This window comes from Notolepis coatsorum (assembly GCF_963971535.1).
Source record: "Notolepis coatsorum genome assembly, chromosome: 1".
Lineage (NCBI taxonomy): Eukaryota > Metazoa > Chordata > Actinopteri > Aulopiformes > Paralepididae > Notolepis > Notolepis coatsorum.
The window spans coordinates 316,222,341-316,249,732 of record NC_140165.1 but is presented as its reverse complement, the minus strand read 5'-3'; the positions used below and the strand labels follow the sequence as shown (position 1 = coordinate 316,249,732).

General features: G+C 47.3%; 1 protein-coding gene across 1 annotated transcript in view; it reads left to right on the top strand.

Annotated features, from left to right (window-relative positions):
* The window catches only part of LOC311226326 (double-strand break repair protein MRE11-like), a gene marked incomplete at its 3' end in the record, with an annotated part of 67,695 nt that overhangs the window by 21,430 nt on the left and 18,873 nt on the right, over positions 1 to 27,392 (top strand). The window contains exons 12-15 of the mRNA XM_084311748.1: positions 4,209 to 4,309; positions 12,225 to 12,395; positions 13,213 to 13,272; positions 20,924 to 21,092. Coding sequence (XP_084167874.1) covers positions 4,209 to 4,309; positions 12,225 to 12,395; positions 13,213 to 13,272; positions 20,924 to 21,092 — 501 coding nt within the window. The remainder of the gene's footprint in view (positions 1 to 4,208; positions 4,310 to 12,224; positions 12,396 to 13,212; positions 13,273 to 20,923; positions 21,093 to 27,392) is intronic.

Sequence of the window (27,392 nt, the reverse complement as noted above, 5' to 3'; positions counted from 1 at the left end):
CCACCATCCTGTCGTGCCCACTAGGGGTGTAGCGGTACACAAACACCACGGTTCCGTACGTACCTCGGTTTTGAAGTCACGGTTCGGTACAGGTTTTTGGTACAGTGGGGGAAAATGTGGCTTTCCATGTTCCACTCGGTAACTAATTGTACTTGTAAGGCTGTCGACGAATATTCTATATTGAAATTAATAATAATTATTATTATTATGTTGAACGAACACCCGGCCCTTTGCGCAAATTATATTTTGGGAAGGGGGGTGAACTTGGAGTTTTTAATAAAATTCTGCATGCAAAAAAAAGTTCTGGACGTGTGGTCGTTAGTGGTTAACATACCATTGTATTCGTTCGGTACACAGCCGTTCTGAACCGAAGGTCCGGTACTGAAACTGTTCGGTACGGATACGTGTACCTTTACACCCCTAGTGCCTACGAATGTAAAGCCCTTTGTAAGCATGGCAACCATTTAGGACACGCACACACACACGGACAGACACACGGACAGACACACACACAGACAGACACACGGACAGACAGACACACAGACAGACAGACACACAGACAGACACACAGACAGACACACGGACAGACACACACACAGACACACACACGGACAGACACACGGACAGACACACGGACAGACACACGGACAGACACACACACAGACAGACACACGGACAGACAGACACACAGACAGACAGACACACAGACAGACACACGGACAGACACACACACAGACAGACACACGGACAGACACACGGACAGACACACGGACAGACACACACACACACAGACAGACAGACAGACACACGGACACACACACATACACACAGACAGACACACGGTCAGACACACACAGACATACACACACACAGACAGACACACAGACAGACACACACAGACAGACACACAGACAGACACACACATACACATGGACAGACACACACAGACAGACACACACAGACAGACACACATACACACACATGGACAGACACACAAGACAGACACACAGACAGACAGACAGACACACAGGCATACACACAGACAGACAGACAGACAGACAGACACACAAGACAGACACACAGACAGACGGACAGACACACAGGCATACACACACAGACACACAGACAGACAGGAGCGATTGCAATACCTCCTTTGTAGCGCTCCGTGTGTGCGCAGGTGTAATTAATAACTAGGGCTGACCTTCGAAGCTTTTTTTGGCAATCGAAGCTTCGGGGCCGAGCTTCGATTTTAATTCGAAGCTTCGGGGGGAAAAAATACAAAAACATTTTTTTTTTTTTTTTTTTTTTTTTTTTTATCTTATGTTGTGGGACTTGTACAGCACTTTCGTAAACGTTGTTGTTTTTAAATGTGCTCTATAAATAAAGTGGGTTGGATTAATTAATTAAGTACCCCCTTTCGTGACTGACGCATCCAACAAGGTTTCACTCGGCTGTGTGATTTAATTCAAGGTGGATCGCTGTTGTCGTTTGAACAACTTCAGATTTCATGGGAACTACCAATCCCCCAAATCAAGAATGTTTAAGATGAATGAAGTAAGATTTTGATTATTTGAAATATGGCCTGTGTAGACTAAACTATGCACATAATTATGTCAGTCTACAAGGTCCGGATTCTACATGGTCCGGCAATGTAGACCTTGTAGACTCCACTACAGACCAATTATCAGTGAATGTTCATGCATTTTTAAGAAGGGCAACTTCCACAAAAAAACAAAGAACTCACCAAAACATCTCAGTAGCACCTTATCTAAATGTTATATTTCATATATGGAGATTCATATTTATTTATGTATTGCATGCATTTCTACATTTTATTTCCTATTTTGTTTATTCATCCCAGTATCTTTCTTTCTTATGTGTGGAATTCTACAAGGTGCGCGCACACACACACACACACACACACACCTACACACACACCTACACACACACCTACACACACACACACACACACACACACACACACACACACACACACACACACACACACACACACACACACACACACACACACACACACACTTACATTTAGTCATTTAGCTGACGCTTTTATCCAAAGCGACTTACAAGTTCTGTACGACAAGACAGCAAGAAGGGTACAACTCTATCAGCTGAGTAACAATGTTCATCAAAGTGTTGCGTGTTACAGTGTAGGTTAGTTTATTAGGACAAGTGCATGACAGTAAGGTTAGTCACGGTTAGATTTTTTTTTTTTTTTTTTTTATCATTTCAGATAATGGTTGAAGAAGTGAGTCTTTAGTCGACGGCGAAAGATTGGACGGGATTCGGCTGTCCTAACTGGGATGGGTAGTTCACACACACACACACACACACACACACCTACACACACACACAAATCGAAGTAAAAAAAATCAAAAATTTAAAAAAAAATTATATATTTTTTTTATTTTCTTTTAACTTTGATTTTTTTTTTAATGTTCGAAGCTTGTGCCATCGAATCGAACGTTCGAAGCTTCGAAGCATTTAAGACAGCCCTATTAATAACTATGTAATTAATTATGGTTCAGTTCCTCGCAGGTGTGGTATTGTCCCCGTTGTCTGACTCCTAAATGGAACAGAATCCTCGTGTTATTATTAACCCTTTCACTGCCACACTACAGCAGGTTAACCCTTTACTATCACACTACCGACGGTTACCGTCGGTAGTGTGATAGTAAAGGGTTAACCCTCTGTAGGGTGTCAGTGAAAGGGTTAACCTTCTGTGTATTGTCGCAGTGAAAGGGTTAACCGTTTGGCAGTGTGGCAGTGAAAGGGTTAACCACACCTGCGCTCACCCTCTGGGCCCGTGATGTCAGAGTGGCTGCGGTGAAAAAGGGGCCTAATGGCAACAACAACAACAACCCCTATTGCAAATGACTATTCTTCCATCTATTCTACACCATTTCATTGAGCTGTAATCAACACACCAGTATTGACTATTCTTCCATCTATTCTACACCATTTCATTGAGCTGTAATCAACACACCAGTATTGACTATTCTTCCATCTATTCTACACCATTTCATTGAGCTGTAATCAACACACCAGTATTGACTATTCTTCCATCTATTCTACACCATTTCATTGAGCTGTAATCAACACACCAGTATTGACTATTCTTCCATCTATTCTACACCATTTCATTGAGCTGTAATCAACACACCAGTATTGGCTTAATCTGTCTCTAGACGTTTTGGGATATGTGCAAAATAAATCGGCATTGTTTTTCTTTGCAAATTTTTACGCCGATTGACATTAGGGCTGGGCAATTAATCGAAAAAAATATCGCGATCTCGATTCATAGACCTATGCAATCTCATTTCTAAATTATGAAGATTATTTTTTTATAATTTAGTTTTTTTTAATATTACTTTTTTACTTTTATTTTTTAACTTTTTACTATACTTTTTTAAATGATGACGATTCTGACTTGAGTTATTTTGTATGTTACAAGAGACTTTTAAGTTTAAGTCACGCACTTTCATATATGTTATGTTTAAGTTTAAGTCAAGCACTTTGATATTATGTTATGTTGTCTGTTTAAGAAAGAGTGCAATAAGGGTGGCTACGTGGCGTAGTGGGCAAGGCGCTCGCCACGAATGCAGAGACGCTGGGCTCGCCTGTTCGAGCCCAGCGCTCCACATTGCTTTCAGTTTAGCTGGTCGTTCATACTAATACACATTGGCCGTATTAGGGGGAGGGAAACTGATGGGTGGGGATCGGGCGTTGTGGACAGCGACTCCTACAGGTCGGTTGGTGCGCCTGCGCAGTAGAATCAGGAAGTGTCGGGGGCAGCGTGAGCCTCCCACGCGTTACTCCTCGCCACTGAGAGATCGAGCTGCGCAGGTGAAAAGATGCGACTGCTGTTACCTCAAGTACCGTAGGGGACTCGTGCTATGTATGACTTAGTCCACATTGCAGCCGGCTTGTGGGAGGCAGGAAACCGCGTTCGTGACAGGGGAGGGTTGAATTGGATGATACGAAATTGGGATGGGAGAAAATATAGAAAATGGGAGAAAAAGTGGATAAAAAAAAAGAGAGTGCAATAAATGATTTTATTGAAAAAATAAGAATCGTGTGAGTGAATCGTGATCTCAATTCTTAGAGAGAAAAATCGTGATTCACATTTGAGCAAGAATCGCCCCCAGCCCTAATTGACATGATGCTTGTGTTGACCTTTTGGCGTTTAGACGAGGCCAACATTGACTACGGCCAGGTGTTTAAAGGCAGCGCTGCCGAGGGCCTGAGAGTGGAGGACCTGGTCAAGCAGTACTTCCAGGTGGCAGAGGAGGTACGTGCTGAAAAACATTCATCCCCCCCCCCCCCCCGGGCGTCCCCTTCCCTACCCAGAACCAACACAAACTATCTCAAGCCCCACCCTCTTTTTCTTTATCCTCCAATCACAATCGCTGCTTCCCTCAGACAAAGTTTCATTGTGAGCCCTTATTGCTGTGGCATGATGAGACACTCGCATTTAGTACAAGTTAAAACTGTAAGTGTGTGTGTGTGTTAGGGCTGTCCCCGACTAAGGATTTGGATAGTCGACTTTGATTGGCCGAAATTAGGATTTTGCCCGTCTAATGAGCACACTAGACTAGACAAATATCAAGATGTATCCATCAGTGGACCAATTGCATGCTTTTGCAGAGGACAAGAAGCCTTCAGTCGACTCCTTCAGACATTAAGCACCCCCCACAGCCCAAATGGAATGATAAAAAAATATATATATATATTACTGTATACTTTTTTTTTCCTTCAAATTTTAGTCGACTATGAAAAAAAAAGGTGCTTAACGTCTCAAGGAGTCGACTGAAGGCTTCTTGTCCTCTGCAAAAGCATGCAATTGGTCCACTGATGGATACATCTTGATATTTGTCTAGTCTAGTGTGTTCATTAGACGGGTGAAATCCTCTTTCAGTGCCTCTGTGCCTGTTTTCGTAGGCAGTTAGCCTCTGGTATGTGTGCCATTAGCGTTAGCCACGCTTCTAGGCCTCTTTTCTTTAAAAAAATAAAATAAAATGATAAAAAGAAAAGTATAATAAATTTGTTTGCATTCGACTAAGAGGTTGGCAGTCGACTATGGCTACTTTCGATCGATTATTCGACTAATAGGGGTCAGCCCTAGTGTGTGTGCAGGCCACGTGAGCGGATCGGCGCGGCCGAGAAATCCGCTCTTTGCTCTTTAAAGCTTGGTCCGCTCCGCTAATCGATCATGTTGACCCCGCCCCCAAGTCGCTCTCCGCTCGCTCGCCGCTCACCTTGAATCGAGCCCCGCGCCAGATCGCTCGGCAGATTTTTTTTTTTTTTTGGAGCATGGTGTAAATCAGCTCAAACTACAACAGTCTACACCCCCTGGGCCCCTTAACAATTGTTTGTATTGAGCCGCATTGTAATTGTACCCATTCTGCAATGTTAAATACAGGGTGTCCGCGGATCCTTAAAAAGTCTTAAAAGGTCTTAAATTTGTTTATCAATAATTAAGGCCTTAGTTTGTCTTAAAATGTCTTAAATCCATTTTCAGAGGTCTTAAAAATGCCATAGAAAGGAAAGATAAAATGCAATGTCATCTTATGTTTTATTATGAAATCTGGGGGAAAACAATTAACGGGAAATAAAGTTTGACTTTTCATTGACCGTGTTGTAGAATCACGCAGACCGGAATGGGGCGGAACCAACAAGGAGTTGTGTTGGGCCGGGGAACCATTTCAGCAACGGAGTCTAGCTAACGTTAGCAAGGCGAAGCGATAACGCTAACATTACGTTTAGTTTAGTTTAGTTTAGCATTTGCACTCGTTAATATGGGAAAGTGCCAATTTAACGAGAACTGGCTCGACAATCCACTGTTTGCGCGATGGTTGGTCCCAGTCAAAGACCATTACGAGCCCCGCTGCAACAAAAAAAAATAGCAGTCGCGTCGCACATGCTGAGCGCTAAGCATGTTACCTCTGCAAACTACTATTTCCTCCACACCAGCTGCGCCATCAGGTAGGACTATAACATTTGCACCAACAGAAGTCCGGATAACATTTGGCTCCACGCCAAAGCTTGAAGCTGAGGTCTTAACTTGAAAATAATCTATTCACGGATGTAAACAAGGACACGTTTGTGTTTATGTTCGATGAGAGCTTCACCCACTATGTATTTTTTCCTCCCACCCACCCCCTCCTAATGACGTACAGTATCCTCCCATGTATGTTAGGATCTATGGGTAACAGTACTGTATATTTGCATATCGTATATGTCACAAATGTAACAGTACAGTACTATATATACCTGTATGTCCCTATGCCATAAATGTCATGTATGTTGAGTATGTCATAAATGTCACTATGAATTGAAAATGGGGGACCCTGGTGTAAACAAGACAAACGTCTTTCTCTGGTCTGCATCCCCTTAACAATTGTGTGTATTGAGCCGTACTGTATTGTACCCATTCTGCAATCTGTTAAACAAAGAATTCATTCATTCAACCAAACCACAAAAACAAAACAACTGGATGAATGAATGAAAACTTTATTTAACAGATTGCAGAATGGGTACAATACAGTACGGCTCAATACACACAATTGTTAAGGGGATGCAGACCAGAGAAAGACGTGTGTCTTGTTTACATCAGGGTCCCCCATTTTCAATTCATAGTGACATGACATTTATGACATACTCAACATACATGACATCATGACATTTATGGCATAGGGACATACATGACATACAGGTATATAGTACTGTAGTGTTACAATTGTGACATATACGATATGCAAATATACAGTACTGTTACCCAGAGATCCTAACAGAAAATATATACATATGATGGGGAGGAGACTGTACATTAGGAGGGGGGGGGGGGGGGGGTTTGGACATTTTACTCTTTAAGAGCGGTTTTGAATGTGGGCAGGGGTAAAGTGGGTTTTAGGAGTGAGGTTAAGCAGTAGTCTGACCAGTTTGTTTTGTGATGTTTGTAATCTTGTTTTTAAGGCCTTTGAGGTGCTTTGGTACCATGAGGTGCAAGCATAGTCGTAGTACCCTTGAATGAGTGCTCCTGTTAGAGTCTTCAGGGTATTCTTGTTTACCAGAGAGGAGATCCGGCACAAGAATCTTGTTTGTTGGTTGACTTTTTTGATACCCTGGGGAGGGTGGTAATAGTTATGTGTTCTGACAGTGGCTGTTGCACTTGCTGCTTGGCCCCTGGTATATTTTGTATAGCTATATTTGCTATTTATGTTTGGTCACCCCTTTGTTGAAATTCATCCAATCCAGTTACTCCTTTAAGTTCAAGATTTTTAAGTTTCCAAGTTATGTTTTAATAAACATCTTTGGACCAATGTGTCCCTAAACTTAAACTAATTGGTGTCGTTGCATGATTTGTCATTTTGTTATTGTGAAATTGGTATTAAATTTAATTCTGAGTGGCATTAAAAAGTCTTAAAAAGCATTAAATCTGACTGGGCTAAACCTGCAGATACCCTGTAAATAACGTTGTTTATCCATCCACTAGCTCTATTAAGCGATGATAGGCTAGCCGAGCCACAATGCTATGGTCGCTGCCATTAACGTTAGCATGTAAGCTAACGTCAACAACAATGGCGTCGATACGTTTTCTAACAGGAGTGAGTGTGGGCGTCTCTACAGTGACAAAGCCTGAACCGGATATCACAGGTTCACCCTTCTCATTGGTTGAAAATGGCCTTCATGTTTGTACATCGCCATCTGTTGCTTTGGCATTGTACTGCATGTATATTACATCAACAGTGTTAAACCACTGTGAGCGACCTGGAGTGGATTGGAGCGGAGGAGAACTCTCGCTCCAGACGTCGCGCCGACCCATTTTAAAACCCACTCCTCGCTCACGTCAAAACCGCCCGCTCCGCGCCCCGCGCCGCTCACGCTCCGATCCGCTCACATGGCCTGTGTGTGTGTATATTAATTAAATTCAATCTTTATTTAATCTCAATGGATCATTGAGAGCAAGCTCTCATTTACAATGATACATGATGAATGAATGAATGACCATTACATTTATATAGTGCTTTTCTAGACACTCAAAGCGCTCCCCACAATGTAGGATGGAAATGGCCTCCTTCACCACCACTGTGTAGCACCCAACCTTGGGCTACGCAGGTTCAGTGACTACCATACACTGGCACCAGGCACACATCACACTACACAATGGCTGAACGGCTCAGGAGACAGGGATTGATGTCAGCCAATTAAGGGGAAGGGATGATTAAGGTGGCCTTGATGTCAGAGACCTGATTGGGAATTTGGAATGTCGGGGAACCCCCTATACTCTTTGCGATAGGCGTCCTGGGTTCTTCAACGACCGAGATTCAGTCAGGACCTCGGTTTAGCGTCTCATCCGAAGGACGGCACTCGTCCCTATCACGGTAACAGGGGCATTGTTACTGACAAGTCCAGAGGACAGAGTGCCCCCTGCTGGACAACGACGCCACTTTCCGAACGGCCAAATCTATTTCCGAATGTCATATCTAAACTTTTGTCTTTTTGATGTACTATAACAGCCAGAGCTAAAAATGGCCGAATCCTCATAGATCTTTCCACGAGATACACAGCAACAGGCCAATATCTGTATGTACCGTATGTGTCGAGCTTTGCATGTCAGGAGTCGTGTCAGTACAACGTAACCAGAGTTTTAAACTAATACATTTTACCCTCCTCCTCTCCCCAAATCTGGTCAAACTCTACTATATGTCTCTCTCTCTGTCTCTCTCTCTGTCTCTCTCTCTCTCTGTCTCTCTCTCTGTCTCTCTCTCTGTCTCTCTCTCTCTCTCTCTCTCTCTCTCTCTCTCTCTCTCTCTCTCTCTCTCTCTCTCTCTCTGTTTCTCTCTGCCTGTCTGTCTCTCTGTCTCTGTCTCTCTCTCTCTCTCTCTCTGCCTGTCTATGTATCTCTCTCTCTCCCTGTCTGTCTCTCTCTCTGCCTGTCTCTGTATTTGTATCTCTCTCTGTCGATCTCTCTCTATATATGTGTGTCTCTCTCTCTCCACATTGTTGCACAAAGCTGCCTTTCTCTCGCACACACACACACACACACACACACTCTCTCATCTCTCATTGCTAGCTCACTGCGCAGCGGAGGGGACAATTTGAAAACAAAGCATTCCATCAAGTCATATTTCAAGGAAAACACTTTGCGCTCCCTGGTCGGTACCGGGGCAGACTGACCCTGAGCAGTCCGCGGGAGGGGGGGGGGGGGGGGGGGGTGCATGGGGTTCTAGGCCTCTCCCTGGAACAGCCAGGAGAGTAGACTGACCCTGAGCAGTCCGCGGGGGGGCTGGGTTCTAGGCCTCTCCCTGGAACAGCCAGGAGAGTAGACTGACCCTGAGCAGTCCGGGGGGGGGGGGGGGGGGGGGGGTGTTCCTGGAACAGCCAGGAGAGTTCCCACGGCTTGTGGTACAGCAAGGAAACAAAGTGGACGTCCAATAAGCAGTGAGATGAACTCACTGCGGGGGGCGTGGCCTCATTTCTAGATCCCCCCCCCTCATCACTGGCTCAGGGGCGGACTGAACCGGGTGAGAGAGAAAACTGAGCTCATTGGCCAAGTTTAAGCTTTTCATGTGTAGTAATAATAATAATAATCTTTATTTGTATTGCCTCCTGCAACTCAAAAGTGCTTCACAGCAGCAGAAACGACATGGGCAAGAGCAATGCGTGAAGTGCAGACGTAAAATAAGTATAAATCCAGCATACAGTAGACGGCAGCAAAATAGACAGTCAAGATGAGGCATAGAACATTAAATCACATTGTTTTTTTTCATATTAGGATCTAACATCCCAATAGGCCTTGTTTGATGATCACTGATATACACATATAAAATAGACAGTTTTGAAATAGACGGTAATACTAAAATAGAATAGACAGAGTAAAAATGTTAAATAGACCCTAATAAAAATGTATGAAAAGGTCTAAGAATTCTATCTTGGACTATGTTCACACTGCAGGCTTTAGTGCTCAGTTCTTATTCATTCCTCAGATCAGATTTCTTTTGTTTGGCTGTTCACGTTATTTTTCACTATGTGGCCAAGATGGGATTGCAGTGTGAACTGGTCCCACGCTCCTGAACTGACCCGCATGCGCGAATAAACAACAACAACGATGGATTTTAACATGGAGGACACTGAAGTCACACTTTATGGTTTGTTGTATAAGTCGATGTGCAGTGGAGGCTAAGGCTGTCTCCCCGAAGCCTGTTTTTGGGATTCGAACTTCGTCAGGGTTCGTCAGCCAAACAAAAGAAATCTGATCTGAGGAATGAATAAGAACTGAGCACTAAATATCCTCAAACTAAATCCTCAATTTGAATAAAGTGATTAATCTGATTAAATGAGTATTTTTTTATTTTTATTAAATCAACTTTCCAGACCCAGCCCGGGGAGAAGCCCCAGCCCAACTAAATCAATTAAATCAACTTTCTTTAATGAATATAACTCATCAGTTTTTAATACTATAATATTAGTGTAGCCTAATCTTTATCTGCAACTGTGAAGAAAAACCCCATTGGTTTAAACAGAATGAATAGAAAAGAAATAAAAATTACATTTAATTTTTTTTAATAAGAAATTCGAATGTTGATTTAGAATTCGAATGCCAATTTTATTATGTTTTTGGTAGATATTTTATTGGTTTTTGCTACCGGGCAGTCCGGTAGAGAGAGGAGTATGGGAGATAGATGGGGGAAGACATTCGGCAGAGGTCGCCGGGTCCGGGAGTCGAACCCGGGAGCGTGTAGTCTTTTACCAACAAACTTGCATTTTTCCGCGATCTGATTGGCCACTGACGTTTCTGGTCATGTGACATCTGCGCCAATCGTGTGACGCCTGTTTCTATCATTGGTTAAGCTTAGGCACTCTTTGGTTAAGGTTAGAGTTTGTCTTAGAGCAGGGCGATAGAACACCAGCCCTGATTCCAAACTCTAACCTTAACCAACTTCGAAAGAGTCGCCTAAGCTTAACCAGTGATAAACTAGGCGTTAGGTAGTTTGCAGGCTGTTAGAGGCGGAAATAGGCGCAGAAACAGGCGTCACGCGATTGGCGCAGATGTCACATGACCAGAAACGTCAGTGGCCAATCGGATCGCGGAAAAATGCAAGTTTGTGTCGAATAAAAACACTATCTGAAATGAGTTTCAAGTTTCCTTATTAGTTGTCATTAAAAAAATACACAATACTTTTCTATGAAATGCTTTTTTCTGCTATGAGCTCCTGGGAGAGTGTGCTAGATAAAAATAGATAAAAAGTATAAAATAGGAAGTCAAAAGTACGGAGGCAAAAAGTGTTCAGTCAATATACATATGTATAATATACAATACAGAGTAAAAAAAATAGTAACAGTGAGTTACAGTATACAGTACAATGCAGAAATGGGATGAGGTACAACTTAGGTAAGGTGCAATGAGGTATGAATTGTAGTGCAAATCTCTTTACCAATCAATATAAAGTGTGTTAAAGTGAGTAAAGTGGGTGCTACTACAGTGAGTGTTTATTTAAAGTGAGTGTGTGTGCGTGTGGATGTGTGTGCTGTGAGTGTAGTTGGTGGTTTGTTACATAGTGTCATTGTCGTTGACCATCCTGATGGCCTGGGGGATAGAAGCTCCTTCTGAGTCTCTCTGTGCCGACCATGAGACTCCGGTAGCGCTTGCCTGGGGATAGAAGCTCCTTCTGAGTCTCTCTGTACCGGCCATGAGACTCCGGTAGCGCTTGCCTGGGGATAGAAGCTCCTTCTGAGTCTCTCTGTGCCGACCATGAGACTCCGGTAGCGCTTGCCTGGGGATAGAAGTTCCTTCTGAGTCTCTCTGTGCCGGCCATGAGACTCCGGTAGCGCTTGCCTGGGGATAGAAGCTCCTTCTGAGTCTCTCTGTACCGGCCATGAGACTCCGGTAGCGCTTGCCTGGGGATAGAAGCTCCTTCTGAGTCTCTCTGTACCGGCCATGAGACTCCGGTAGCGCTTGCCTGACCGCAGCAGTTCAAAGAGGCAGTTGTTTGGGTGACTAGAGTCTTTGATTATTCTCTTAGCCTTTCCCCTGCAACGCTTGTTGTAAATGTCCTGGAGAGTGGGAAGCCCACCTCCAATTGTGCGTTCTGCTGAACGGGCCACTCTCTGTAGTCTGAAGAAGCAAAGAAAAAAATAAACAAACCATTTGGCGGAAGGCGAGGTGTTTCTGATGCCGTGTGTGTGTTGGTCTGCGTTCTCAGAAGGTCCAGCTCTCCCTGCTGACGGAGCAGGGCATGGGGAAGGCCCTTCAGGAGTTCATAGACAAGGACGAGAAGGACGCCATCGAGGAACTGATCAACTTCCAGCTGGAGAAGACACAGCGCCACCTGCAGGCCAGAGGAGTGATCAATGAGCACGACATAGACGCAGAGGTAGGAGAGGAGGGTGGAGAGGAGTGGAGTGGAGAAGAGAGGATGAGGTAGAGGAGATGGAGGAGGAAGAGGTAGAGGAGGTGGAGGAGAGGTGCAGAGATGAGGTAGAGGACTTGTCAGATGTACGTATGACGTATATCATGCCAGTTAGGGTACCTAATATGTATGTATACCGTATACTTTACTTACTCATAGTATATATTCAGATTCTAAGTGTTATTGACCATATTTATTGTAACGTATAATATGACTGATGGGGTATATTTGTAGGGCTGTACCGAATGTCATTTTTATTTTTTTACATTCGAAGCTTCTATTGAAGTATTCGAATGAAGCTTCGAATGTCTGTCATCATATTTTATGACGTAATAATATATATATTTTTTTAAATATCCTCAAACTAAATCTTCAATTTGAATAAAGTGATTAATCTGATTACATTTTTTTGTTTTTAATCAACTTTCTTTATAATATTAGTGTAGCCTAATCTTTTTCTGCAACTGTGAAGAAAAACCCCCATTGGTTTAAACAGAATGAATAATAGACACATAAAATTCTAATGTTGATTTCGAATTTGAATGTCAACGTTATGGATGAAGCTTCGAACTATTCGTTACAGCCCTATAGATTTGTATCTTTATTTACTATAGTTTTATTGCCTATATTTATGTCGTCTACTAGTATCATGCCTGTACCTGTAGCCCCTCCCCCATGCTGCGTATGGCGCCCGAATTTACCCAAAGGGGATCTATAAAGGAATATCTCATCTTACCTTATATGGGTGAAAGACTAACATGGATGCCCGTGTGCTGTTCAGGTGAAGCTGTTCAGAGACTCGAGAAGGAACACAGTCCAAGAAGAGGAGGAGATCAAAGAGGTTGGTATTAAACACACACACACACAAATGCAGCAATGACTCACTTTAACACTTTCACTACAGAAGGCTAACCTTTCACTACCACACTACAGACGGTTAACCTTTCACTACCACACTACAGAAGGTTAACCCTTTCTCTACCACGCTACAGAAGGTTAACCCTTTCTCTACCACACTACAGAAGGTTAACCCTTTCTCTACCACACTACAGAAGGTTAACCTTTCTCTACCACACTATAGAAGATGTTATGGGAGATCCCATCCTCGTCGCCATCTGTTATGGGAGATTAATAATATAATAATGAGCAATAACTTGTTCTGAGTCCAAAAGTTGAAATAAGGAAATAGAAAATAGATTTAATTCCTCACATAGATCAATTGATAAGGAATGCACAGTTGAAGATCAGACCATGTAAACAAATGTCCGATCACCAAGTGAGGACGATCTCTCGTCCGGCAAGACCGTTAATACAAAATTAATATATACATATGACGTGGAAGGAACTGGAACATCACCCTGGCGATTGGCTGAAATGACTATTATGGCTGCTTTACAAGGAAAACAGAGCGGATCCCATAACAATGTCACTTATGGCCTTATAGCAAGGATCAACATAGATCATAACCATATTGTTTTGACTGGCTAATGTGTGCTTCTCTTAAAGAGAAACGCACACACTACGTTGATATCTGATGACAGCGCCCTCTCATACAATACCACAATGGTATGATAATATATTTCCACGACAAAGGTTAACCCTTTCACTACCACACTACAGAAGGTTAACCCTTTCACTACCACACTACAGAAGGTTAACCTTTCACTACCACACTACAGAAGGTTAACCCTTTCACTACCACACTACAGAAGGTTAACCTTTCACTACCACACTACAGAAGGTTAACCCTTTCACTACCACACTACAGAAGGTTAACCTTTCACTACCACACTACAGAAGATTAACCTTTCACTACCGCACTACAGAAGGTTAACCCTTTCACTACCACACTACAGAAGGTTAACCTTTCACTACCACACTACAGAAGGTTAACCCTTTCACTACCACACTACAGAAAGTTAACCTTTCACTACCACACTACAGAAGATTAACCTTTCACTACCACACTAGAGAAGGTTAAGGTTAACCCTTTCACTACCACAACCACAGAAGGTTAACCCTTTCACTACCACACTACAGAAGGTTAACGATAGGTTATGTAGATAACCTAGTTATATTAGTATTGGCTAAGCGTCCCGCTCTGAGCCTTACGAGATACTCCTATCTCCTGTGATACCTAATGTATCTCCCACGAACAAAAACACATGCACCCCACCTGTATGGGGCCCCGCCCCTTATGGTGGTACCGCCCATATAACCATGACCCTGGTCATGAAACACCCTTCCTCGCCAAAACCCGTCCCAGGAAAAGATCCCTCAAGAGGGAACTCAGGGCGCGCAGAGCGGGACGCTTAGCCAATACTAATATAACTAGGTTATCTACATAACCTATCGTTATATTTCGTATTGCATCGCGTCCCGCTCTGAGCCTTACGAGATAATGGGGAAGAGCGGGCGCGAGACCCGACAGATGTACCCCCTGAGGACCCGTAAGCCCACATCAAGGGGTGCGGGGAGCCCTGTCACCCCATCCTTCCTAACGAAGGGGGGGCGCAGTCAACTCCACCTGAATGCGAACAAGAGGGAGCCAGAACCCCTTGAACACACCGTACAGGCGGAACCACGTGTGACTCAACACACTGCGGCCCATACCCATACACTCCTGCTACCCGACCAAAGGACGGGAAGCAGGAAAGGCCACAGACCCCAGAACCGCCTGGGAGACAGAACCCCCGGTCATGTCCATGAGGAAAAACCTTACAAAGGAGCCCGGGGAGGACCATGAAGCTGCAGCACAGATGGCCTCCACCGAGGCCCCACCCAGGAGAGCGGCAGAGGCAGCCACCCCACGAGTGGAGTGCGCCCTGACGCCCCCAGGGGGATCCTGCCCAGCCAGCGTGTAGCAGAGGGTAACACCCTCGCACAACCAATGGGACAGGCGCTGCTCCGACAGTGCCTTACCAGCACGAGCCCCACCGTAACAGACAAAAAGCTGGTCGGTAACCCTGAAATCCTGAGTACGGCTGAGGTAAATCCCCAAGCACGGACTGGACATGACAGGTGAAGGCCCGCATCTAACTCACCAGTGTGAGGAGGAGGACGAAACGCCTGAACCACAATATCCCGGGAGCGGAAGGAACTCCGGATATTCTTAGGCACGAAAGCAGGATTAGGTCGCAGAGTGACACCGCAATCGGTCCGAAAAGACAGGCACTCTGGATGTACCGAGAGAGCACAGAGCTCACCTACGCGTTTAGCGGAAGTGACAGCCAGAAGGAACGCGGTCCTGAAGGACAGCTGTCCCAACGGCGCCCGCTCGAGCGGCTCAAACGGGGCCAAGGACAACCGACCGAGGACCAATTGAAGATCCCAAGTCGGAGCCAAGGAGCGTTGCACCGGCTTAACGCGTCGAGCGCCAAGCAGGAAACGCTTCACAAGAGGGTGGCTGAACAAGACATCCCCTCAAACCCCTCATGATAGGAGGATATAGCTGCTGCATATACCCTCACCGTCGAAGCCGACAGTCTATCAAGGAGAGACTGGAGGTAACTAAGGACAGCAACCAGGGGGCAGGAGACTGAGTCCTGGCCCCCCGCCTTACACCACACTTGGAACATACGTCATCTGCCCGCGTAAGCGCGACAGTGGAGGGAGCATGCGCATTCCAGATGGTAACACCATCAGGATCAAGAACCTGCGCCCCTCAACGTACCCGTCCCAACAACTGACCTAACAGATGTATGGGGAAGAATCCCTGGCGGCACGGCATCGGTCCCAGACCTGCCTGGCCATGTCCAGACGCAATCCTCACCCGTCAGGATGAGGGCCGCCCCGCGACAGTACACCCGCACCCACATTCTCCCTGCCGGGGATGTGGGGAGCCCTTAGGCCGCGCAGATGGAGGACGCCCATAGCCAGCCGCCCGCCGCCTGGTGCAGACAGGGGGAGCGTACTCCTCCCTGTCTGTCGATACACGACACTGACGTCGTATCGTCCGTCCTGATCAACACCATTTGTGGACCAGAAGGACCGCTTTCAACACCAACACATTGAACGTAGCGCAGACCGGGCAGCATGGTTTGCCAGCTGCCCCCTACTGCGTTGGCCCGACGCATCACCAGCGAGGGAGGCGTCGGTGAAAACGCGACGTGAGACAGCGCCGTAACCGTCCTAGGACGGAACCTCCCGAGCGTGTTGACAACACGCTCTGAGATGGATGCCCATAGCCCTCCAACCGTTGACTGGGAAGAGGAATACTCTACATCCAGTCTACAGCAACCCCAGGCTGGTAGAGACCTGCCTGGTACGAGACCTGACGATCCACCTTGACCGCGAAGGACCAGAACGTCATCAGGGCAGAACACTCCGTAACCCCGGATGACGCAGAGGCCCCAGTGCGGCCTCCACGCACTTGGTGAAGATGCGGGGAGCCAGAGAAAACCGAACGGCAGCCTCTGGTACTCATACGCTAACCCTGCAAAGGAAGCGTAGGTAAGCCCTAGGATGGAAGATCGGGGATGCGCATACGCATCCTACAGGTCTATGGAGGAGAACCAGACCCCCACCTGACAGTGTTCAACAGGTAGGAGACGATCCAAAAAATGCTGAACCTTCCCATGGGACAGGTCCAGCCTGGGTCTTACACCCCTCCCTCCCTCCGGGCAGTTCTCGGGCAGAGAACACCGGGAGGAGAACGCCACGACGATGGCTTGCTTCGTCCACAGAGATTGGATCTCGTCGACCAGAGCTGTCCCTGCTGGAGACCCCGACAACAGGGTCTGTACCAAACCTGAAAACGGGTGGGGTTGTGTAAACACAAGTCCCCGCCTCACCATTCTCTCCATCTACCTCGACATATGGTACTGCCGTAGTCATATGTGACGACACTCCCAACGCACCCGCCGTCACGTGGCGCAGGTCCGCCAGGAACTGTAGATAGTTGGCCCGGTCCCCCCCGCTGTGCGAAGACAACCCTGGAATCGTGCGAGGAGCGCGTTCCGTGTCGGAACACCTGACCCTGACACCACCCACGAGGCAATCGCACCCAAGGGGGAACCCCGACAGAAAAGGGCCTGTCTGATACGGGGGGCTTCCGATCAAAAAAGCCCCCCCACTGAACACCCCTCCAGAACATGCTGAAGGAGTTGTTCTGCAGCCGGACATGCAAGGTGTAAGGCCCCCATGGGTTCCTACACACCGTAGCCCTGCAGTGATATCACTACCACCCCAAACCATGTGAGCTGCGACCACTTGCCAATATTCCAGGAGTGGGAGCACCAACATGATACCTGGCCTGGCGAAGGCGAGGCCGGGGAAGCCCGCACTGTGTGCCTCAAAAGGTTTCGAGCCCCCCTGCTGACAACACTTAAGTTGACAGACGTAACACCAGGCTCAACCAACACAGTTCAAGGTGTGGGAGCCGCTTGACAGCACAACATTCTCACGGACAGACCCAGGCTCAGCCATCAACTGGGTGTCAGCCCCTGTCTCCATGAGAAGCGAAGAATGGGGCCGCATACGCTTCAAGAAGGTTCGCGGCCCGCAGCCAAAGGAACACACCCAGAGCCCCGCTTCTGAGGGTAACAGAAAGCGGACTGAGCGGGGAGCGGGCTGCTCGCGGCAAAATGACGACGGAGTGGTTTACCAACACCGAAATCACCCAAAATGGCCGATCCCTCGGCCGCCAAGACTGTCGGCCTCGCGATACCCTGTCGATTCTCCAACCAGGGCACCACTGGCGGGGGAAACATGGCCGCCTGTCGAGGGCCCCGTCATCGCCGCTGACGAGGCCGTGCTCTCTCTTCTTCTGGCTGCGCGGTGTGAGGCGGTGTAGGGCCTAGGACAATACCGCCCGCGCTCCAGCAGAAGACCAAAATCCCCTGCGGAGAGGGGAACCCTGAGCGGTTATAGCTTGCGGCTGGGTCAAAGCTAATAACGTCAACAACCTTGCGCGATGTGTCGACGTCGGCCGGCCCTCAAGGCCCCTCCACCAGACACCATTTCTTTAATAGAAAAAACACCAATTCGAACACAGTTCTAATCGTTGCCAATTCCATACCGTGGCGGTACAAGCCTTAACAGCCCACCAGCCACTCGCCAGGCCGACCCATGGTGTCGGCCGGGCGGGGCATTGTTTCAATATATCAAAAACAAAGGACTGACGTTAACATGGAGCACCAGTGGTGATTGCAAACAGCACCCTCCACTGTGGTGTGGACCATGAAAAGGTTAAATGAATAAAAGAGCTAAACCACAAAAATTGTAGAATGAGCAAACCCATACACACAAAGTTTAAGGGGAGACGGACCAGACCCGTCTTCATTCAAAATATTCACAACAGAACACCAGCCCTAGTTTAGCCCATTTACCAAAAAAGGTAAACAAAGCCCCCCCCCCCGCACTACTCCCCCAGTATACCGATTGACCGTCAGTATGAATGGTTTGAGAGGAGAGAAAGCTGTAGCAAGACAGACCTTCTCATAGCAGAGTGACAAAATGAAACAATAGCCCCCTACACAGGGCCGCCCCAGGAGATGGGGGGCCTCGCGTCTAAAAACGCACAGGGCCTCACATTTCTCCCAAGCGGCCCTGCCCTTATACTACTGCAGCCTAACGCCAGGCAATGTGGAACCCAAGACAACAATTGCCTGTGCACAGACACGCAACATGTTTACCATGTCGGCTGGACCCATAGCCCCACTACCCGACGCCAACCCAGATGGGAACACCGTTCAACAAACCCCGCCGGAACACAAGGTAATACCTGGCTAGAACCTAGCCACGACCTACCCCGTTGTCAACCCATTTACCCGAAAAAGGTAAATAGAACTCAAAACCCCACAACAGCTACCGACTGACCTTCATTGATGAACCGGGCAAGAGGCGGGAGAGTGACAACATCTCACGGCGGAGACATTAAAACAGCATAGCAATTAGCAGTAGTGATAGCATGCGGCAGTAGCGATAGCATGTTAGCATAGCTTTAGATGTTTTAGCAGCACGCCCAAGACAGCTTGGAAACCATTCCCTGCAGAGAACGTTCACCAAACCATCTTGCCCCTGGCGCCAACACACAACAAGGTTGTGTTAACAACACAAACCAGCATTAGTAACACTAATACCCATGCCTGAAGACACAGGGCCTACCTGAGTACAAGCTGGCCCGACAGCCAGCCTTGTACAGCTGAACCTCGATGTGCAGTCATCAAACGAGGAACATCACAGGCCCGTCGTGTCGCCGAAAACATGCGTCGAAGATGCCAGGGGCCAGCAACCTCCGGTAAGCTTCCAACATTATTAATCTTCCTTAATCTTTTCATTCCGCTAGCTCGTATGGTGCACGCATCCAATACGCTGGGACGAAAATAGAGGAAGGGTGTTTCATGACCAGGGTCATGGTTATATGGGCGGTACCACCATAAGGGGCGGGGCCCCATACAGGTGGGGTGCATGTGTTTTTGTTCGTGGGAGATACATTAGGTATCACAGGAGATAGGAGTATCTCGTAAGGCTCAGAGCGGGACGCGATGCAATACGAAATATAACCTTTCACTACCACACTACATAAGGTTAACCCTTTCACTACCACACTACAGAAGGTTAACCTTTCACTACCACACTACAGAAGATTAACCTTTCACTACCGCACTACAGAAGGTTAACCCTTTCACTACCACACTACAGAAGGTTAACCTTTCACTACCACACTACAGAAGGTTAACCTTTCACTACCACACTACAGAAGGTTAACCCTTTCACTACCACACTACAGAAAGTTAACCTTTCACTACCACACTACAGAAGATGAACCTTTCACTACCACACTAGAGAAGGTTAAGGTTAACCCTTGCACTACCACAACCACATACGGTTAACCCTTTCACTACCACACTACAGAAGGTTAACCTTTCACTACCACACTACAGAAGGTTAACCCTTTCTCTACCACACTACAGGAGGTTAACATTTCACTACCACACTACAGAAGGTTAACCCTTTCACTACCACACTACAGACGGTTAACCTTTCACTACAGACGGTTACCCTTTCTCTACCACACTACAGAAGGTTAACCTTTCACTACCGCACTACAGCAGGTTAACCCTTTCACTACCACACTACAGCAGGTTAACCCTTTCACTACCACACAACAGAAGGTTAACCCTTTCACTACCACACTACAGACGGTTAACCTTTCACTACCACACTACAGAAGGTTAACCCTTTCTCTACCACACTACAGAAGGCTAACCCTTTCTCTACCACACTACAGAAGGTTAACCCTTTCACTACCACACTACAGAAGGTTAACCCTTTATCTACCACACTACAGAAGCTTAACCCTTTCACTACCACACTACAGCAGGTTAACCCTTTCACTACCACACTAAACCCTTTCACTACCACACTAGTAGTGAAAGTGAAAGGGTGGTGGTAGTGAAAGGGTTAACCTTCTATAGTGTGGTAGTGAAAGGGTTAAAGTATCGCGTTACCCACTTTGGCTTCTCCTTAACGTGTGCTGTTCCTCCCAGGCCATGGACAGAGCCAAAACCCACCGTCTAGAGAGGGGCGACACGGACGCACCAGACGAGTCGGGTGACTTCGCCATGGACTCCGACGAGAGCTCGGGGACACCAGCCCCCCCCACTCGGGGCCGAGGGAGGGGGGCCAGGGGGAGGGGCACCCGGGGTAGGGGGCGGGGTGAGTTACCACAGCTAATCATTTTATTTCAAACCTTTATTTAAACTCGAAAGGCAACGGAGGTTTCCCCTCATTTACAGTCGCGTCGAGTATACGTACAGAGAGAAGAAAAAAGACATGTAAGGATAACAATTGATTGATTGACAAAGGTTGGAGATCAAGGTTTTAAACTCTGCAACAGAAGGGAGAACCTCAAGCTTTAAGGAATGTTGGAGTTCATTCCATGAGCTAGAGGGGCTCCATAGTTTCAAGTTTCAAGTAGCAAAATGCTGATTTACCCTGTTCAGAGCAAACTCAGGGACCTTAACCGTTTCGTGGCCAACCACGTATATATACGTGTTGATTGATTGATTGATTGAAAACTTTATTAACAGATTGTAGAATGGGTACAATACAGTACAGCTCAATACACACAATTGTTAAGGGGATGCAGACCAGAGAAAGACTTTCGTCTTGTTTACATCAGGGTCCCCCATTTTCAATTCATCAGGACATATATGACATACATGACATACAGATAGTCAGTACTGCTACATCTATACATTTATGACATACCAGATTTGCAAATACAGTACTGTTTGTGATACAGAAGGAGTCAAGAAAAGGGAGTATATACATTTGACGTAGAAACTGTACATTGGAGGAGGTTGTGTGGGGGGGGTTGGGTACATTGGGATATTGACAACCATACTGGGTAATTTACATTGGAGGTGGTTGGGGGGGGGGGGGGGGGCGGGGGGCACACTGTATAAACAAGTAATACTGTACATTGAGGGGGGGGGGGAGGAGACACTGTACAAACAAACAAAATTGTACATTGAACTATTGACAAAACCATACTAGGTAAATGACTGTACATTGGAGGGGGTTGGGTTAGGATATTTACAGGGGCCAGTGTTGAATTGCAGTCTCCCGTAGGTGTCCCTTGAGAGAGGTTTTGAAAGTGGGTAGTGATCCACATTCCTTTACAGCTTTGGGTAGGGCGTTCCACATTGATGTGGCATAATTGCGAAACGTGTTTAGTCCCTTATTTGAGCCGAATCTGGGTTTAACATGATTTGTGGAGCTCCCTCTGGTGTTGTGATCGTGGTATTCACTGACCTTTGGGAAGTATTTTGACATGTACATGGGTACCTTGGTCGTGTAGTGTATCTTGTAGACCAGGCCCATTGCAAGTTGTTGTACTCTGTCGTCTACTCTAAGCCATCCTAGGTTGTCAAAGTGGGCAGGGGTGAGGTGGGTTCTAGGAGTAAGGTCAAGCAGTAGTCTGACCAGTTTGTTTTGAGATGTTTGTAATTTTGTTTTTAGCGCCTTTGAGGTGCTTTGGTACCATGAGGTGCAAGCATAGTCGTAGTACCCCTGAATGAGTGCTCCTGCCAGAGTCTTCAGGGTGTTCTTGTTTACCAGAGAGGAGATCCGGTACAAGAATCGAGTTCGTTGGTTGACTTTTTTTATTACATTGGATGCCATTTTGTCACAGGAGAGATTAGCCTCTAGGATGGAACCCAGGTAGGTAATTTCATCTTTCCTTGTGACAATATTGTCACCCACTGTAACTGAGAAGCCGTCGGTCTTGCTGAGTTTGTTATTTGAACCGAAGAGAATGGACTCTGTAACTGAGGGGTACAATTCCCTGACTGTATTGTTAGATATGATACTTACTACCACTACCTCTTGTACTTTAGACTCTGGCCACCCAGTACTAGGTATAAATAATTATGATAAACACTCCCACCTGATGAAACGGATCCAACACAAATGTACCAAGTCGAAAGTCTGCGTTTAATAATAATACATAGCAAAAGGTATGTACAACGATCACTTAATTACATTTATGATTTGAAATAGTATGCACTTTTATGGCAAATGAGTATTCGTAGGTAGATCAATATCGAATGTCCAATCTCTGATTGCGCAGGAAGCAAATATACAACCTGGAATATTTAGGGAACAATAGCAATGATACTTGAATGATTATATAGCTGGATACACTAGGGGAAGGTTCCGACTGCTTGTAGGACAGCTGGAGGGGGGGGTGTAGAGTCTGGCTGTATCCCGTCTGGCCGAGGGTATCCTGGGAGAGCCCACAGTCGTGCGACCCGGTGCCCAGCGATCCTCGATCCACAGATGAAAGCAGTTGGACTCTCCGTGGCCGGCGTCCTCCGGTCCACGATGGAGAGACGTGAGGCGACCTCGTCGTGTAGAGCGTCTTCTCACCTGTCGTCCTCTCCGGGGGGGGGTATTTCCAACACACCGCAGTGTTGGCTTTTATCCATAGAATAATCAAAGTACTCAAAGCATAATCCAAGCCGGGGAAGGCTAGCCGTCGTCGGTAGAATAATCCAATATACAGGTCCACTCGCTCTTTGGCCTGGAGCTCCTCGGGTGCAGCTTCACGTGGGGTCAACCACCCTGGATAAGCGTCCAGCTGATGCCCGAAACGATGGGGGTGCTGATTACTATAGAACTCTTACCGCACGAGGCACTACATATGAATAGACTATTATTAGCTTAATAGAATACGTCCAACTCGACGATATAGTGCCAAATATGACTATTCAAATATTAATATACACGATGTCTCAATGCCGATACTGGGCCGAATTGGCCTTACTGCCCACACGTGGTTCGCGGGGAGGCTTTTGCGTCTGTCACTCTGTTGGAGGGTAAGGAACTGGACTAAAAGAAAACTCTACTTTAATAGCGCAGTATATATACGCACTATGAACAAATAGTACCATTAGTGGTGCGGTAGACATATTCCTACGCGGAACTAGGACTTGTCCATACATGTTGAGCGGTACGATTGAACCTGGTCTGAGGGGTATGGCGACCTGGCACCAAGGTCTCGTCCAATGGTAGAATGGAGACTATTATGGGATGTTCAGTAGACTAGAAGGGATATTCAATGCATATTGTACAAGGAATATACAAGGGATATCAGGGGATATACAAATACAATTAAATATATATATATAAATAAATATATATATTCGGTTTAATCTGATCCTTCAGAACAGCCGCCCCCTAATTGGTCCCAACCCAATTAGTTAAGCAGAGACAGATTAACCGCACTGTCTACCACTCAAGGGTTCGCTGTAAGGGTCAGTCAACTCACAAAGTCATAGGGTCATGGTCATCATCGATTGTGTCTGGGAGTCGGGGCAGTTCTATGAGCCTCGCCACAGGACGGGTGTAAATGCGCCCCTGGACGAGTACTTCAGCTGCTCGGACCTTGCCATCGGCACCGGTGATCACTTTGCTTACGCGGCCAGCCGGCCACATAGCTCTGGGTAGTGACTGGTCAATAATCATGACGACTGTTCCTTCCGTCAAATTGTCTCTCTCTTTTACCCACTTCTGGCGGGTCTGTAGAGACGGTAGGTAGTGCAGTAGGAAACTGCTCCAAAACTTGTCGGCTAATACTTGGCTGTACCTCCACATTCGTCGGCCGTTCGCTTCTTCAGGCCGGTACATTGTCTGGGGTAACGCGGGATCTAGCCGCCCCATCAGGAGGGTGTTGGGGGTGACTGGGTCGACATCTGCTACATCACTGGAGACGTAACCGAGGGGCTTTGAGTTCAATACTCCCTTAATCTCCGTGAGGACTGTCATTAGGACTTCTTCCGCCACAGTCTGGGCCCCAAGTACTGCGTACAGGGCTGTCTTGATAGAACGTACTTCTCGTTCCCAAGTTCCACCGAAGTGGGGTGCGTTTGGGGGGTTGAATTGGAAGTCAATCTGGGCTGGAGCGAGGTGGGTCTTAAGTTCTGGGCCCATAGCTTGGAAGCTCTCCCTCAGCTCTCTTTCTCCGCCTTTGAAGTTTGTCCCGTGATCGGACAATAATGTAGACGGTTTTCCTTTCCGTGATGTGAATCTTCGGAAGGCCATAAGGAATGAGTCTGTGCTCATGGTCGGAAGGAGCTCGATATGTATCGCTCTGGTGGTCATGCATTTGAATACAATACCCCACCGCTTCTCGGTGCCTCTTCCTTTCTTTATGTGCAGCGGGCCAAAACAGTCCATGCCTGTTGATTGGAATGGCTTGTCGCCGAGTCGGAGGCGACATGGAGGTAGGTCAGCCATCCGTGGTATGCTGGGCTGCGCGCGCCACTTTCGGCAGTCTAGACAGGTTCGCTGGAAGCGTCGCACCGCCTCTCTTCCTTGAAGTATCCAGTAACGACGTCTGATTTCCGCGAAGACTCTCTCTGCTCCTGCGTGGTGTACATCCTCGTCGTATTTCTTTATAATCAGCTCTGTGACCTTGTGTCGGCTGTTCAATACGATCGGGTACTTAATGTCATCCGGTAAATTGGGGGCTCTCCGTGGTCGACCACCCACTCTGATGAGGGTATGTGTGTCACTCTCGGGGGCCAGATGAATCAATCTGCTGTCTGATGGGACGGGCTTTCCTCCCTGTAGACAGTCTAGTTCATCGGGGAACGAGTCTCTCTGGGCTCGTTGCAGTAGAAGCAGTTCTGCTTCCTCGTAGTCAGCTGCTGACATATCAGCGGGGGACTTAATCTCTGGGTGGTGCCGCAGGAATGTCCGTTGCTGCGCACTCTCTATGGTAATGCAATCGTCTATGTTGGGGTCTGCGGAGACAACAGTGCTCAATCCACAGAACATGGGTTTCTTATTCTCAGCCTCCTCGTCACTTGCTTCCCTCGGGGTGGGCGTGGGCCAATCTCCTTCCGGGAGCTTGAGGAATGCTGGTCCGTCACTGTAGATGTTATGACGGGTTAAGTCATCTAGGGACATTCCCCGGGTGATGACGTCAGCTGGGTTGTGTTTTGTATCAACATAGCGCCAGTTTGCTTCTCCGGTTAACTCTCCGGTTAACTCTTGAATCTCAGTGACTCTGACTCCCACGAAGACTTTGTATTTGCATGAATCCGATTTGATCCAGGCGAGTACTGTCGTGGAATCTGACCACAGGATTGTTCTATGCACCGGAATGGTGAGCCCACGTTGGATGAGCGTGGCTAGATGCGCTCCTGCGAGGGCTGCGCAGAGCTCTAGACGTGGGATAGACTGTTGCTTGCGTGGGGCTATTCTCGAGCGGGCGAGGATGAATGCTGTGTAGATCTCTCCCCCCTCTTCTTGGGCCCGCAAGTAGGCTACTGATCCGTAGGCGACCTCGGAGGCGTCACTGAAGACGTGTAAATCCATTTTACATGTCTCTGGCCTCACCGTGGGTGGGAAGTAGCTTCGGCGTATATTAACGCCTGGGAGTGAGTGGAGTTCCATCTCCCACTCTCTCCAGGTGGATGCAAGGTGTGCGGGAATGGGGTCGTCCCAGCCCTGGTCCTTGTCCCACAATGCTCGTACAATCATCTTTGCCCTGGTGGTGTACGGTAGTATACATCCTAACGGGTCATATTGTCGGGCGAGTGTTCTGTACACACTCCGTCTGGTGGTCGGTATTGCCGTCGACCTTCCCTGCTCCGTGGTCAGGGGTTTGTGTCTATAGTGGAGTGAATCTGTTTTGAAGCGCCACACTAGTCCTAGTGTCATCTCTTGGGCTTCTCCTGGGATTGTGGCCATCCAGGTCTCGCTGCTCGCTGCCTTGTCCTCGGAGGAGAGGCTGCGCAGTACGTGCGGGTCGCTGCTGGCCCACTGCCTGAGATCAAAGCCGCCTTTGATCAGAGAGGCGCGGAGTTTAAGTAGGAGAGCCTCGGCTTCTTTCTGGGTCGAAGCGCTTTGTAGACAGTTATCTACGTAGAAGCTGTTCTTCACACTGTGTCGGACCTCTTCGTCCGCTGCTGGGTCCCCTGCGACATGTCTCTGTAGTGCAAATGTAGCACAGCATGGGCTGCATGTAGTTCCGAAAGGGAGGACTTCCCATTGGTAGATGGCTGGGTGCTCATCTCCTGGCCTCTCTCTCCATAGGAACCGCAACAGGGGCTTGTCCTCCTCTACTAATCTCACCTGCAGGAACATCCCTTTGATATCCCCGCTGATAGCCACCTTGTCCTGGCGGAAGCGGAGTAGTACGCCTAGTAGGGAGGGGCCGAGTGTAGGACCGGGCAATAGCTCTTTATTCAGATTTTGGGATCCGATCTGGTAGCTGCAGTTAAACACGATGCGGTCTTTGCCGTTGTGATGAACCTTATGGTGGGGCACGTACCACGATTCAGTCGTCTGGTCGGCCTCTTTAATGTCAATCTTTGTGACGTGTCCCGCTGTGATGAGCTTCTCAATCTCAGCGCGGTATACACTTTCTTGGGCAGGGTCCTTGGCTAAGCGCCGCTCTGTGTTTAGTAGGTACCGCTCTGTGGCGTCTTTCTTTGCGTGAAA